The following is a 15,544-nucleotide window of genomic DNA, read 5'->3' as shown; positions in this document are numbered from 1 at the left end:
CTGTTATGTCCTACAAGAAAACTTATATCTATAAAATAACCGCAAAACAGAGATACAATGTAATGTTTTACCTTTGGCTGTCATAAAACTTATCAAGAGTTCCTGTTATTAAAAGTTGACATTTGCAAAGCAATTGCAGAAAACGGGTGTACACGGTTTTAACCGTACAGAAGCTCTTCTTGTTGAGCTCGCATTAAATGCTGGAAACAAAACGAGAGTATTCAAAGCTACTTCAACACAAGACTCTTCCTGACCGGCAGGGGATTGGGGTTGATCATGGTCACAGACCATACCACGTGACGTTCGGTTGCCAGACAGCAGCTTGTTTGTAAAATACAACAGTCACCCAAAAAGAGCGCGAAAAGCTATTCCAGCATTTTACAGCCAGCCAACAGCTACTCGCCCTGTAATGTCACCTCTAGCTATTTGAATTGTCACGCAACGCCTCGCTCCACTTGTGGGTAGATGTGTTGCGTGACGACTTAACGACAAGTCAAGATTTTCGACATTGATCAAGTGTACAACAATTGCACTTAATATAGTGGGGTGAGAAGAAGGTAGATACCATACAAAAAAAAAGACAAGGAGGAGAGGAGGGAAAATAGAAGAAAATGACCTAAGGAGAATGAGCCGATTAAAGCTGTATGTACAAAACCCATATTGGAGCAGCCCGTCCCCCTTAACCCCTCTTATTACGGCTTCGACGTTTTGTGTTCCAAGTCATAGCGCTGCCTCGTCCCCAGGCGTCCTCTTCTTTGATCGTGCACGGTTCGCTTGGGGTGTGGGACTGACGTGCAAGGTTCGCTTTGCGTTGTGGGCCTGATCGGCCCGCAACCTAACCATCAACCCCCGCGCTCCCTGTTTTTTCGCCTTACCGCCATACGATCGGCGCCTGGGGACGAGGCAGGTAATGGCGCAGGTAACTAAAAATAGGATTTTAGACGTTTACAAAAAAATTCTGTTTTATAATATAATCACCCTGACAGTGAAGATAAAATTTTCTCTGCACCAACACAAACAGCAAGAAAAAATACAACTTACAATGAAAAACATGAACCCTTAGGACCCAGCAACCGGACCGTTAGCTTGTGACATGGTCATTTAACTTGAAAATTAAATAAATTACTAGATAATTACGAGACTAGCTCTGCTCTATGTACAATAAAATGGCTGTTAATATTAACACTATAAACAAAGTCGCCATAAAATCACTACTTTAACTAAATGTCATTGAGAAAATTGTATTACAGAACCAAACCCTACCATTAATTTTACATTTTTTAAGCGGTTATAATTATTGTGGTATTTACATTCAATTTGGCAATGATTTCAATAAAATAACGGTAATAAAATGTAACAACATTTTGTAAGAAAGAAACAGAGGAAAAAAAACAGACTACAAAACCAACTTTTCAAGCGTGCTTACAGAAACCCCCCCCCCCCCATACTTCAGTGTTACTTCTGCCCCAAATTGCTTGGTTCCATTAAAGTTCCACGGACAAAATTCGTTTAAATTTTACCCATTGAATTTGGACTTACAGGATCACTGATTAGATAAAACATTCGTAGTATATTAAAATCTTTTTGTGTTATGCAGGTATATCGCATTAGTTAAGACAAAGATATGAATCTGCTCAGTCTAACGTAGCGACTTGTTTTTTAAAACACAAATTAACGAAGTGAGTAACCTATCGTGTGAACACGCTCTCTAGTAGGGTATGGGGCTCCAAAAAATGGTGAGCGCCGAGAGCCGAAAAAAGTCGAAGAGCCGAGAGCTTTTTCGAAACGAGTCTTCTGTATTCTCGTTTGGCTCGTCGATTTTGTCCCCTCCTCCCCTCTCTTGCAACCCTCCCCCCCCCCTCGCTAAGGAGCCTGTTCACCGGAATCATGTATTAAGTACGAGGGTTATGTCTGTTTAACAAGATAAGTGCTCGAATTTTTCAACTGACTTAAAATTAATACTAACAATACTATAACACTACACAGCAACGGCACATCCTCTGTCGTCCACCGCCAACACTCGGGGGAGGGGTGACAGGGGCGAAGTATGCGTGTACTTTGAGGTCCGGCAAATGAGCCTGCAAAAAAAGGTATAGTTTCATGACACCTTTGTTGCTTTACAGAACGGTGCTTTTTATTAATTTGCTAGAAAAAAAACAGTCTGAGAAGACTTTGGATAATGGCAAGGATTTATTTTTTCACAATCAGCCGATTAAGGTTAAAAGATTAAAAAAAGATGGATGTCACCATTATCATTTCCGTTTTCAACAAAAATCGCGAGATTGTCTTCAAATAAACTGGAAGAAGAAGAAATGACGATGTTTTATGCGTTCTGTTTCACCCACGAACAGAGAAGAACTTTTGTAAGTATATGTACTACACAATTTCCGAAATAAAAAGTTTTCTGGAAGTTGAAACGACGTACAGAACTTTAGATGTAATTAAAGGACGACTGATATACCGAATACGTTCATTGTGTCCAAAAAAATCAGACCACAAATGAAGATCGTGATAAATAAATTGTAATATTTCGGTATAAGTTATACCATCATCACCATCGTGGTCTGATTTTTTTGGCACAAGAACGCCCCCCCCCCCCCCCCTCAAGAACGTAATCGGGTTATCCTTCGTCCTTTATGTACTGTAACTGCTATCAGGTACTGGGTTTTAGATGTAATTAAAGGAACTGATACAGGTCACCACATAGACAATAAAAGTACAAGGAACCACGTGCATTTACCCTAGTTAATACTGTTTGCTGCATTATTCATCAGCAATATTTCCACCGTAGTTTAATACTCACCTTGAGTTTTCTTATCCCTGCTCTTGTGATCAGTTGGCAATCGTAAAGTTCTATTCTTTTCAGTTGCTGGCAGTTTCTACATTAAAGACAAAGAAGGGAAAATGCTTTCACTTGGAAATGACAAGCATTTAACAGGATTTAAAAATTCTACATAGTAGTTACGAACGACATGTCAATGCAGGCTTACATTAAGTAGTCTAAGGCATTGTCCGTAATCAGAGGGCAGTTATCCAGTTCCAGGACCTCAATGTGATCCACTGCGCATGGGCTGCCACCTAGCTGCCTGATCCCTTCATCTGTGATTAACTCGCAATGTGAAAGACTCTGAAGACAAAAATAAATAAAGTTTAGTGGCTTAACAATCCAGAAGGTCAAGTTCTGAGAGGCAAGAGTGTGCAGCCCTTTTCTATTCTTCAAGCAGAAAAGGGAGGCAATAGGAAACAGCTGTACGCAGGCTTGTTCTGAGTTCTGGCTAGGACACTATACATTTTGTGATAATGAAGGAGAAATTGTTCAACAATGACACGAGCATTCCCAGGGCAGTTTTTTAAGCAAGACACTCTCTCCAGCCAGAAAGGCCAAAAGTGTACTGAAAACTGTTGAAGCAACCTGCCTTGGAAATACAACACACTTTGTCAGGACCCATAAGGGGTTAAAACCTGTCACTGTCCCATGTGCACTTGAAAACGTAAGTTTCTGAATTCACCTTATGGGCAATACACTGGACTAACATTCAGCAATAACACCTACCCCTAGTACCCGAGTAGTATTTGGTTTTGAACTTGTAACTGGTATGCTTACGGGTAGTCAAGCAAAGGTGCGGTTATTTCTTCTTATTGTGTTCAAAGAATTTCTCACCAGTTACATGTAGGTGTCTTTTTAAAAACTGATGTGACACGACCAGTCAGGCAGCTGTCCTTACATTTTTAATATTTCAGTATTTATTTAAAGGGACAGTGTCACGAGAAGTCTACTACGTTTTTCTGTAAACTGTGCTAGTAGAATTATAAGGGTGCATTCACTGATTAACAGAACAACCTGTGAACAATAAAAGAAAGGCATGAATTTATTCTCCATGATGCAAATGAACTATAATTAATGGTTTTATGTGGTTTTTTCCTACATGTATTTACACTGTCAAACTCGAAAACTTCAGCCTGACTTTTTCAAGTTTTAGGCCACTTCTTTCCTACCAGTCCATAACCATACCACTTTTTAACAATTTCATTACTAGTACAGTGCATTTTAGCAAGGCCAGGGCACTATTTAGTGGATTTCCAATTAAATCCAACGCCGTCATTGGATAGCACTAAACATTACTGACACTGCCCCTTTATGTAGCCTGGCAGGAAAACCTAACAGGCCTGAAGCTAAGGTGCACTTACAAGTTTCTCTAATCCAGAACACCACAGTGATAAGTGATTTAAAGTTGAATCTGTAATCTAATGGGAAAGAAAACATTATTTGAGAACATTAACTTAGCGTTCAAGGTAATGACTTGTAGGGAGACTGGAGAGAGAAGAACGATTCAAAATCAGATAACAGATAAACATGCTCTTTGTGACAATTAAAGGAGAAGTTCACTCCAGAATGGCCATTTATTTTCTTCACGGCGATAAAAAGTTTACACAAAGATATGTTATTCACCAAAATTTCAGCCTCCAACGTTCGCTGTAACCCTACGAAATCTTTCCCAAAACCCGACAACTGAACGCCGCCATCTTGGAGCTAATAATGTATGCCTGACATCAAAGAGCTCAGCCTGAATTCTGGCGGGAAAATTTTAATAGTCGAAACTCCTTGTTTTTTGTATTTCTTGGAGCTCTGTTTGAGCGAAACGGAGATGCACAAACAGGCATTTTGAGAAACAAAAGCCACTACGAAGAAACAAGGAGTTTCGAGTATTTCCATATTCCCGCCAAACTTCTGGCTGAGCTCTTTGACGTCATGCATACATTACCAGCTCCAAGATGGCGGCGTTCAGTTATCGAGTTTTGGGAAAGATTTCGCACGTTGGAGGCTGAAATTTTGGTGAATAACATATCTTTGTATAAACTTTTTATTGGCGTTAAGAAAATAAATGGCCAATCTGGAGTGAACTTCTCCTTTAAAGCAAGTTAAGAATCCAGAAAGACATGACCATAACCTCCCACAATGGGACACAAAGGGGTGGGCATGTCCAACCTTTTTTATCAATTTTCTTTTAAATCACACTACACTCGATCTAAGTTACACATCAACTACTAGTAGTGTGCGAAAGGCTTTTCAACTTCCTTTCAGTGAAAGTTGTAAGACTATAGTGTGAATCTGACTCTTTCATTTTCCTTGTTTGAATTCTTTTATTATTAACTTAAAAGTCTCTGAATCTGATGCTTGAGCAAGACATGACTATTAGTATTAAACAAGAAAGACAGCTAGCTCACCAGAACACATTCTTCCAAGTCCATACGTTGAAGATTATTACAACCCTGAAAATAGGGACACCGTACCACTGATAAGATACATTTTATGCATGGTTTACCAGTTTGTTAATAGCCATAGAACATTAGCTTTTACATACAGCATAAAGTACATTGTATTGTTAGATTGCAGCTGACGTCACGGCAGCCATGCTGGTGGACAAGAACAAAGCGTTTCACTCCGCTGGGAACTAAACTCTTTCATCATGCAAATTCTGTGAAATTTTTTTTTATTATTTTGTCCAACAACACGGCCGCCTTGTCACGAGGTTGCAACCCAGCAATATAATGCTTGCCATGGTAACAGACAGTTTGTGAAAAAAAAAAAATCTAAAACCTGCAACATAATTATCAACTCTGTACCACACTTCAGAGATTGACTGATCAAACACAACTCATTAGAAACTTGTTTGAATAAACTATGCATACAAAAAACAACCACCATGATCATCTTTATTATACTTAATTCTTACCCTACAAAGAGCTTGAAATCCTGCGTCTGTAAACTGTGAACACTGTGCAGCTTCCAAAGTTCTGCAGCAAAAGAGAGAGAAAGGTGACGACTTTACTATCAACAATTAACTTTAATTTGTTTTGAAAAGTAATATGACTGTGCCAAAATGTCCACTGGCAGATTAGCTATGCAAAGAGATGGCCAGATGTGGATACAAATTGACTTGAGGGAAAAGTCCACAATGTACCTTACATGGACAATCTAGTTTCAAGTTAAATGTGCAGGTGCTTCATCAAGGAAATTGATATTTGCTTTTGGTTATCACAAATGTACATTATACACTTTGGTTTGTTAGGGGAAATGGGGGTCCTAAGTTAAAAATCTTACATTGTCAGCTACCTGACCAACAAAAAAAAATACTTTAGAAAACTTTTGATGATCTGATGCAGGTATTAATTGACCTGTTGGAATTCTTTGTTGACACTACCTATATTCTGGAACCCTGTTACATTTACATGTATGTACCTTAGTTCGTGACTTCTGCTTCCCAGAAATTGAAGTGCTAAGTCTGTCAGCTGTATACATCCTGATACACAAAGAAACGAGATCTCCCTACAGTGCTCACTGACTGCCTTCATTGCTGCATCCTTTATGTTCTAAAAGAAGGAATTACATACACAAAAAATTAAAGAAATGTTAGGAGATTATAAAATGTATGGCATGCCAATATGTAAGAAAGTAAGAAAAGGCCTACCCAATTTTTTGGAATCAATTCAGACGGCATTACCCTCCACTTGATGGAAAAGTTATTCAAGGGCCACATTGTAAACTACATGCTGCGCTGATACACCATAACTGCTTTTTTATGATATAATATTTTATCTTTTACAGATTGAAATTGTACATTGTACCTGTAGTTGGTACATGTGCCATAATTTTACAATTTAACCAAAATATCTGAGAATCAGTTACCTCACAGCTGTGTAGGTTCATTGTATGAATTTTAGTGCATTGTTTTGTCAGGTGATAAATTCCTTCATCTGTTATCTGCATAAGAAAAACATCATAATTTGAATCTGCTCAATAAGCTACATTTGTACAATCCATGTATGTGATTGTAATGAGCATCAGATTTGATCTCTGTTCAAGTTTCCATGAGCTTTTCACTCAGCATTATTATTGAGCTTTCGGAATGTCAAGGTCCCACATGTAATAATATTACTTGTAAAATTCATTAATAATTCATGAGGGTGCAAACCAATCCCAGCACAGTATTCAGATCACATGTACACAGCTGTAAACCCCCATACAAATCAATCAATAGAATTAACTTTTGATACAAACTCCTGCTCAGCTAATTAGTATTCATTAACTTTTGATACAGATATCTACTGATTCGCATAATAATACTTTGCATTCAATTTATTGTTTTCATTTCACAAGTAGAATAAAATATTCGCGTCCGATCTGTATGGGCGGCTCGCCATTGTAAACGCACATACAGATCTCCCGCTCATATTTTATCTGCTACTTAATGTTGTGGCAAGTGCAAAATTGTAAATAATAATTAAAATAAGTATATATAGCCATTTAAAAATAACACAGAGGATCACGCAATGAAGGATGTTTGCATCAAGTGTTTTGATTTGTCACACGACATTGTACAAGAACTAACAGTACATGTACAAGGCAATGCTAAATAGAAATGACTATTATTAGCCAAAACAAAAAACACAGACCTACAAGTGTAGCACATACCTGGTAAAGATGGCCCTTTTTCAAGCACAAAAATGTGTTGTATCTACACTGTTGGGAGGCGCGGTGGCCTAATGGTTAGCGCACCCGGGTTCGAGGCCTGGCCGGGGCGCTGCGTTGTGTTCTTGGGCAAGACACTTAACTTTCACAGTGCCTCTCTCCACCCAGGTGTACAAATGGGTACTGGCGAATTTACTGCTGGGGGGTAACCCTGCGATGGACTAGCATCCCATCCAGGGGGGAATGGCAATACTCCTAGTCGCTTAATGCTACGGAAACCGGGATAAGCTCCGGCTGTATGAGCCTCATGGCTCGGACACAGACTTTACCTTACCTTTTATTTACACTGTAGGTACATGTACAGTGATGACTATACTTTCAGCTCTAGAGAAGCCGAGTTATGTTCTAGGTAGAAAACCCTGGATGCAATACACAGTCCAGGTCACTTGCATCCTATTACTCACCAAAGAGCATCCTTTTGCTATAAACACAAGTAAGTTGTGACAGCCTTGGGCCAGTAACTTGAGACCATGTGAAGATACTTGACTGCACCAGGATACATTTATATATTGGAGCTTTGTGCAGCCTTTACTAAAACACAAAATGTAAATAAAATGTCAATGTATGTACATGTACTAAGAAATGGGTAAATATTAAATAATTATAAAGAGGTGGTGAATGGTCCTTTAAAAGATGCATGTCTCCAAAAATTTTATCCAAATGTTAAGGGTTCTTGGGGTCTCAAATTTTTCTCTGACCCCTTATCAGATCTTGATTGCTTTTGCAAGGCTAAAAAGGTCTCAGGCTCGCAGAAAAGATATCAGTCTCGCCATCTTCCAAAGTCTCACAATTACTATTTGACACCCCTAAATAAAACTGTAAAATGATGCCCACTTAGCATCAGACCTGCTTACAAATAAACAAACAAACAATACAAAAGACATGTCAAACTGACTGTTGTTACCAATAAATACCGGATAGCAAAAGTTATTAATTAATACATATGTACACGTAAAGAGGGGTACATGTTCATTGTTTGGGTAGCATCACAAAATTCTGAGAGGGGGGATGGGGGCTTCTGATGGAATATCAATCCATTTATGGAGAGAACTAATTCTACATCAACCCTCCAAGTTAAGACCATTTTAGTCGCCATGGCGACTAAAATTTTGGAGCTGGCGACTAAATTGGAACCAAAGTCGCAGCCTGGCGACTAAAATTGAGAAGAAGGATTGAAAGCGTGAGCTTAATTTGGCGACTAAATTTTTTTTTACTGGCGACCAAACCTGAGCAGTCGGTGGCCAAATGGCCACTAAGGCAGAAAATAAACTTGGAGGGTTGTACATGCTACAGAAACCAGGATCAGCCCCGACCTGATGCCGAACTTGGATGGGCATTTTGTTTTTGTTTTGTTTTTTTTTAGAAATGTAAAACAAGAGGTTAAACATGTTCATTTTATTGGACAAAACTGAAAAGGAACACACTGATTTACTAAAGATTTTTTAACAGCTCTGAGATCTTGACAAAAATAACTTACCTTAAAGCGCTAAGAGAGTTATCTGTGACTTGATGACAAGATGACACATCTAAATGCTTGAGTCGTCCACTATAGTTACTAAGACTAATAGCAGTGCTGAAAAACAAAGAAAACAGACTGATTTATACCCATTATGTTTTAACAGTAGCCACACCATGCAATATCTACGTACAGTACATGTACTGTACACTGTAAGTGATTGTGATTAAAAAAACTTCCCATACAAATACAACGGCATGTACTAACAGCTGCTAATCCAGAAATCTTTTAAAGTAACTTTTAATTTGAATATTAATATAATTAAAGGAGAGTGTTACAAAACTTTCAATAACAAACCATACCTATCTGAAATTCTTTTACATCCATCTAAAGTTAATTCTTCAATATTTTTACACTGCTGAGCAAATATCCTAAAATGATCAGAACAGCAAAAGTTATTAAAAGAGGCTTTATTTAATGCTGCTTCCACAGACTTCCACAGTTTACAGCTTTTAATTCAAGTACATGTACATATATAATAGTGACTTAAATTGGGCTAAGATCAGGGCTGTACGTAGGCAAGAGGAGGGGGGGGGGGGGTGACGAGTCTGTATGGACCACCTATGCGACTTAATTGACAGTCCCACCTATCTAGACGCCTCCAGTGCTCGCACCCACCCATGTACAATCCTGCCTATGGTCTTGTAAGATACATATGTACAAGTTCCTACTCTAAGTGTTAATGGAAAGTTTCAAATTTTTCATGGACGTATATCTGTTGTGGTTCAATTTTATCCTTGGTTCAAATTCTATTTTCCTTTGTTTTAAACTCATTATGATATCATACAATACCAAGGAAAAGAGAAGGATACCCAAAAACAAAGTCCTGAAAATAAAATTTGAACCAAGGATAAAATTGATCGGAACCACAACATATCCAATGCAATACAGCACTCAACAATTAATTATTACAAAGTAATTGTAAGCTCCAGGCATTACCTTAAAGCCCCATCTCCTACACTCTTGCATCCTCTTAAACTCAAACTCCTGAGAAAGCCTACACATCTTCTTGACAAGTTAAGCACTACAATCTCCTACAAAGTCAATTCAAGGTTCTATCACTAGATGCAGGGCTTGTGCACTGTTACAGTGTTATTTAAAAGAAAATGGTGTTTACTGACAAATATATAAAAATATCTTGATATGAAAAAATAAAAAAAATTATACCTCTATGTCAGTTTGAAAATCAAACAAATCCACCCTTTGCCAGTTGCTTCCGTCCAGAGCCAACACATTCCAAAGCTATAACAAATAAAAATATAGTTAGCACTTATTTCAATCAATCTATGCGTACCCCCGGGGGGAAAAAGGGGGGGGGGGGGGGGGGGGGGGATGGAATATAAAAGAAAAAAAAAAAAAAAAAAAAAAAATTTCCCCCCAAAAAAAAAAAAAAAAAAAAATTTTACCAAAAAAAAAAAAAAACCCCATTTTTTAAAAAAAAAAAAAAAAAAAAAAAAAAAAACCAAAAAAAAAAATAATTTCCCCCCCCCAAAAAAACCCCGACTCCCCTTCAATTAAAATTCAAAAACCCCCCTGGCCTTCTACAGACAGATAACCTTCCTGCCCTCCCCTCCCCTTTCACTTGCTTGATGGGCAAAGATTTAGGGAAGCTGACAACCTCACTGTGCAGAATTGCTACACGTAAATCATTCCTGATTCTAAGCCACAAAGTAAACTCCTTATAAAGACACAAGACTTGGCAAGCAAAATTTGAGAGTTGCCTGTCCTGTGAGAAGGGCAAGCGGTAAATTATTCAATTTTCTGTTCTAGTCATGGACATAGGAAATTTCTTACCTTGGAAACCTGCGCACAGCGACACAGAGAAACTACATCTAGAAATGAAAAAATCCTAAGGAATGGAAAGTATTTGTGTGGATTAATGTTCATTATGTTTTACCATAGATGATAGTGCAAAGCACGCACTGTTACCCACACTGGCTTTTCAAAAAATGCCAATCCCAGTCCAAGACATTTATAATCTTATTTCTTTAAAATATACATACATGTGAGGGGTGAGCGGTCTCAAAGGCTTGAAGGGAATGTATGAAGCTTAATTGGAATTTCCAGAGGAGTAGGGTTTTAGGAAAAATCCCTTCGGTGGGGGAGGTTTGGATAATTTATGGAACTATACAGTTTGGGATAGGCTCCAGTGGTACAGTTATTTGGGCCAGTTTGGCTCAAAAGCAACTCAACTAAATGTTGCATGGTGAACTGTATAGTACATGGTGTTCGTTGGGCCAACAGAATGCAGGTCTTTGATGGCAAATTACAAAAATCCTGAAATATTACATTATTGCCCAAATTTGAAATGTTACATTTTGTGACAGGATTTTGCCATAGCAATTTTACATCAAAAACTTGTTTTCCCTTATATCACAGTTATTAAATAAATAAATAATAAATAAATAAATAAATAAATAAATAAATAAATAAATAAATAAATAAATAAATAAATAAATAAATAAATAAATAACTAAACAATAATTCAAATATAGGCTCATTCACTTCCAGTGTTGGTAATTACAGGTAGTGGAGTCTCGCATGTGCAATTAATAACCGATGAATAGTTATAACTGACAATAATTTATTGTTAACAACTTTATTAACAGTGTATAAAATAAATAAGAAATAATTTTGAGTGCAAATATGCTTTTGTCAGGTGCATCTTACAATTTAAGTACTTTTAAGCCCTTAAAAGATGTCACGACCTTCAAAAAACCCGACATAACGAATGGATATTATTAAGTGCAGGTTTAATTAATAACATCCAGTGATTAAATTCGATAATAATAAAAAAATACCGTAAATTCCACTTTATCTACAAAGAATATGCATATTTACAGGTAGGTTATGCAAATTGTTAAGGCAACCATTCTGGTCAGCTGTGCAGGGAACATTTAATACCCGCGGACGTATCGAAATTCTCTTGGGCACGGTGAAATTCTTTTTGCATGCATAATTACACAAAGCAAAAAACAACAAACTCACGTTCGCAAAATAAGCCAACATTTACCTTAAAATAAGTTCCTTGGGCAGTTTCTTGTTAATTAAAGCTTGGTCCTCATTTGTGTTGAAATTATAGAGCTGAAATTAAAATAAGATTCGAGATATTAATAGGTTTATTTGTCTAGCAATAGCCAAAACGTGCAGACATTTGAGAATTTTCAATGACAGCTCGCGCTCGTTCACAATAAAGACCGCCGTTCCAGTTTACACGAGCAATCACCCCAGCGCAATATAACGCTTATATAGCTTTCTGCAGCACTCTACGAGGGCAAATCCTAGCATATGAAGCACAAACAACACTTATTTTTCAATAGTGCACGTCGAAACGGGTAAAATTAGATAATCGTATAAATCTAGCACTGAAAATATTTACAAGATGTGTGGAAAGTTTTAGCATAGCACTGTTGGGCGACATATTTTTCAAGCGCGAATTAAAGTCAAATTTCATTCAACCTAGCGCCTAACCTTTACTCCAAAAGGGCACTATTTTCAGTTTCTAATATTTCGTATATGTTCCATTCGCACTTTCTACAATGAACGACAAAAATATCGTTTTCGAGATTGGGAATGTCTGAAATTCTACCAAAACAGAAATTGGTAAACACTGCAAACACTTGCTAACGAGGCGAATTGCTCGATATTATTTATGGACACAAATTTGCCCAACGAATGATGTGAAATTTCAAGAATAAGTTTTAATTCTGGGTCGAAAGCCGTAAGTTTTTAGATCAGGAAGAATTTATTTATTGCAAGCCGCGCGCATAACAACACCGTCCAAATTCACACATCACGTTTCAAGCTCGCTAATCGAACCATAATATTATAGCACCTTGAAAGCTAGGGGGCATGAAACTTATGCACAACCGAGCAAGAATGTTTCGATAAATATTTTCACCCTGTAAATTGCAACCGAAGCGACGGCCTTGTTCACAAAACAAAACACGGCAAAACAAAACATTTAAATGGCAAAACAACCGAGCTTTCTCGAGAACGAAGCTAGGACAGGAAATGCGCCAGACACGAAATTCGTTTGGTGAAAAGGAAAATGAAAAAACTGTTCAACGTAAAGCGATCTATGGATAAGGGACAAAAGAAGACAATAATCTTAAACTCCAACCAAAAATTTAACTGAATTTCTCTTGCACCGAGAAACGGAAACCAAATCACTATTGTTTGAATAGTCGCTCACCATTGCCGAATAAACTCAAATCTTCAGCCCCTAAAATCACACTCTTACCTCAAATCTGCTTCTAGAATTAACTCTAGCGTGTGTGTGGTTATAGCTTGTATGATTGGTATGGTTAGAGCACATGAATTTTCGCAGATATTCTCGAAGTTCGACGACACAGCTTCGGTAGAGCTGGTTGCTTGAACTCTGTGTTTTTTGTTTTCAAGAGCCAGATGCTTCGCGTTGAGATTTATGGGTAATGATGTTCTTACTTCCGGTAAACAAACCGGAAGAGGGGAAACGTGGTGATTGATGCGTGGTACAAATGAAATCTGAATGAGTTTAGATCCACGGAAACTGAAAGCGTTGTTTTACGAAATATATTCAAAATATGTTGAAAGGTCTCATAAGAATACATTTGCCAAGGTCTTTTTTCCAGCGCTCGAGCTTAAAACGTAGCAATTGCCGTCAAAAACTGCCGACCAACACGACAACAGGGGTTCAAGCGTGCGTCAAAAATGGAGTGCATCGATCCACGATTCCTCGCACAACTCACAGAAGTGTGTCAGCTAGCATTTACGAGTCTTCGTTTTTATCTTACAATCTAATAAAAATAGAACTTCCCGTTTCTAAAATTTTCGCTTTCATAGGGATTCCTCGACTGGCTTTGTGTAACTGTCACTAATAAGGGTCCCATCTTTCCCATCTTTATGGCCACGGGGGTTGAGTTGCGGCAAGGAAGGGCACGGCAACCATGTAAATTTGTCGAACAGTGTTTTCCCCTAAGACAAATTGTATGTCTGTCGTTTTTTTACGATTCCTGTGGCCTAAAACCATCAAAAGCGGATCTTACAATCTCCTCGGCCATGGAAAAATGCATACAGCTTTATTTCAGTAAACGATGGAAAATGAAAGGTCTCGGCTATTAAAAAAAACATCAACCAGCGATGAACAAACTCTGCTGTAAACCATTGTAGGCTATGGTTTGCCGAGTGAGTTTTTTTTTTAGAACTATTGAATGTTACACTTGCATACTTTTCTGTTTTCTTTTCTTTCTGTTTTTCAGTTCCGGTCAGAAAGCCAGCGCGTGCCAGCGAAGTCGTGTGTTGAAGTGTGATTTTCCGGTTCTTTGTGCAAGGTCACAATAGCAACTCAGTTCAAAGATAAGCGTCCTGTTGCGAATTGCGTGCCCTCTTAGGCAGCTTGTGCTGTGCGTCAGTTCGTCTCTGTCTTCTTTTCCTGCTGCTTCCCTTTCAGGGGTTGACTCTTTTCGGCGAAATGATGGAATGGCGCCAAGTCAATTGTTCATTTTCACTCCGGTTTTCTTGCGGTTAGTTTTTGTTGGTTGGGGCAGTACTACATAGCATTGCCCTTACCAACAAAATATCAAAATGCTAACCGCATGCAAACTGGAGTGAAAATGAACAATTAAATTGGTTCCGATCCGTTATTCCGCCAAAAAAAGACACAGGTTCACTATCCTTTGGTCTCAATACTCCTAATTTTTAAGATTGACTCGCAAACTGTTACTCGAAAAAATGATAGACATTTTTTTTTTTAATAAATTCTATTAAAACCGGCTTAGGGACGGACCATTATTTTCTTGGAGGGGGGGGGGGGGTGAAAAATTTTCCTTTGCAAAGTTTTTTTTTAGTTTATGCACCTCTGCAAACATTTTTTTTCGAAATTCTTACTATATTTTGTTATACATATCGTGTTTGCAAACAATTTATTTTGTCTTTCCAGGCCCTGCAAACAATTTTTTCAATATTTTTCATCCCCCCCCCCCCCCCTCCAAAAAAAATAATGGTCCGTCCCTTAGCATTAAGTACCACTTTTGGGACACCTCATGCCCACAACACTAAGAAATGTTAAAATCTAAAGCGCTGCCCAAACGGCAACGCAAGTAGTTGCAAGTTGAACTTGCGTTGGCTGGCCAAACAGAATCACAAGTTTACTCACAGGTGCACGCAAGCTGTCACAATGCCATTCAACGCTACTGCGCGCGCTGCAATTCAGCACTTGAAGTAAACAGTTAGAGCGGTTTCCACTTGAGTGGTTTTGCATTACTACGCTTAGTGATTGGCTTAAAAATCTCGCGCCACTTTCTCGGCCAATCAGAACTAAAACCAAAACCAATCGTGACTCGCTCGCGCACGTTTTCTCGCGCTTCGTGCCAGCTACATGTATTTGCTTCGAGTTTTGATTGGTTCACTGGATTGTCAGTGTCCTTTGTGATTGGCCAGAGTAATTACTTTGGTTTTGGTTTTACGACACTCAATATTGAAAACTGCTCTAAAACTTGCGTTGACTTGCGTTGGGT

The 15,544-nt window shown here is 38.2% G+C and overlaps 1 protein-coding gene across 1 annotated transcript; it reads right to left on the bottom strand.

The window, feature by feature from the left end:
- Positions 1 to 944: 944 nt before the first annotated feature.
- On the bottom strand, positions 945 to 13,440 carry LOC144660616 (F-box/LRR-repeat protein 2-like). The gene is made up of 16 exons (XM_078521290.1): positions 13,291 to 13,440; positions 12,061 to 12,131; positions 10,842 to 10,896; positions 10,215 to 10,289; positions 9,987 to 10,081; positions 9,350 to 9,418; positions 9,009 to 9,104; positions 7,936 to 8,062; positions 6,689 to 6,763; positions 6,242 to 6,372; positions 5,736 to 5,796; positions 5,227 to 5,271; positions 4,189 to 4,245; positions 2,991 to 3,127; positions 2,804 to 2,879; positions 945 to 2,078 (listed from the first exon to the last, which is right to left on the bottom strand). Exons 1-16 carry the CDS (start codon positions 13,363 to 13,365, stop codon positions 1,971 to 1,973), a joined length of 1,353 nt encoding a protein of 450 aa, XP_078377416.1. The 5' UTR covers positions 13,366 to 13,440; the 3' UTR covers positions 945 to 1,970.
- Between the last annotated feature and the right edge of the window lie 2,104 nt (positions 13,441 to 15,544).

Source organism: Oculina patagonica, chromosome 7 (assembly GCF_052425735.1).
Source record: "Oculina patagonica isolate OP01 chromosome 7, crgOcupat, whole genome shotgun sequence".
Taxonomy (NCBI): domain Eukaryota; kingdom Metazoa; phylum Cnidaria; class Anthozoa; order Scleractinia; family Oculinidae; genus Oculina; species Oculina patagonica.
Note: the sequence above shows the minus strand (reverse complement) of the source record. Positions and strands in the feature narration are given on the sequence as shown.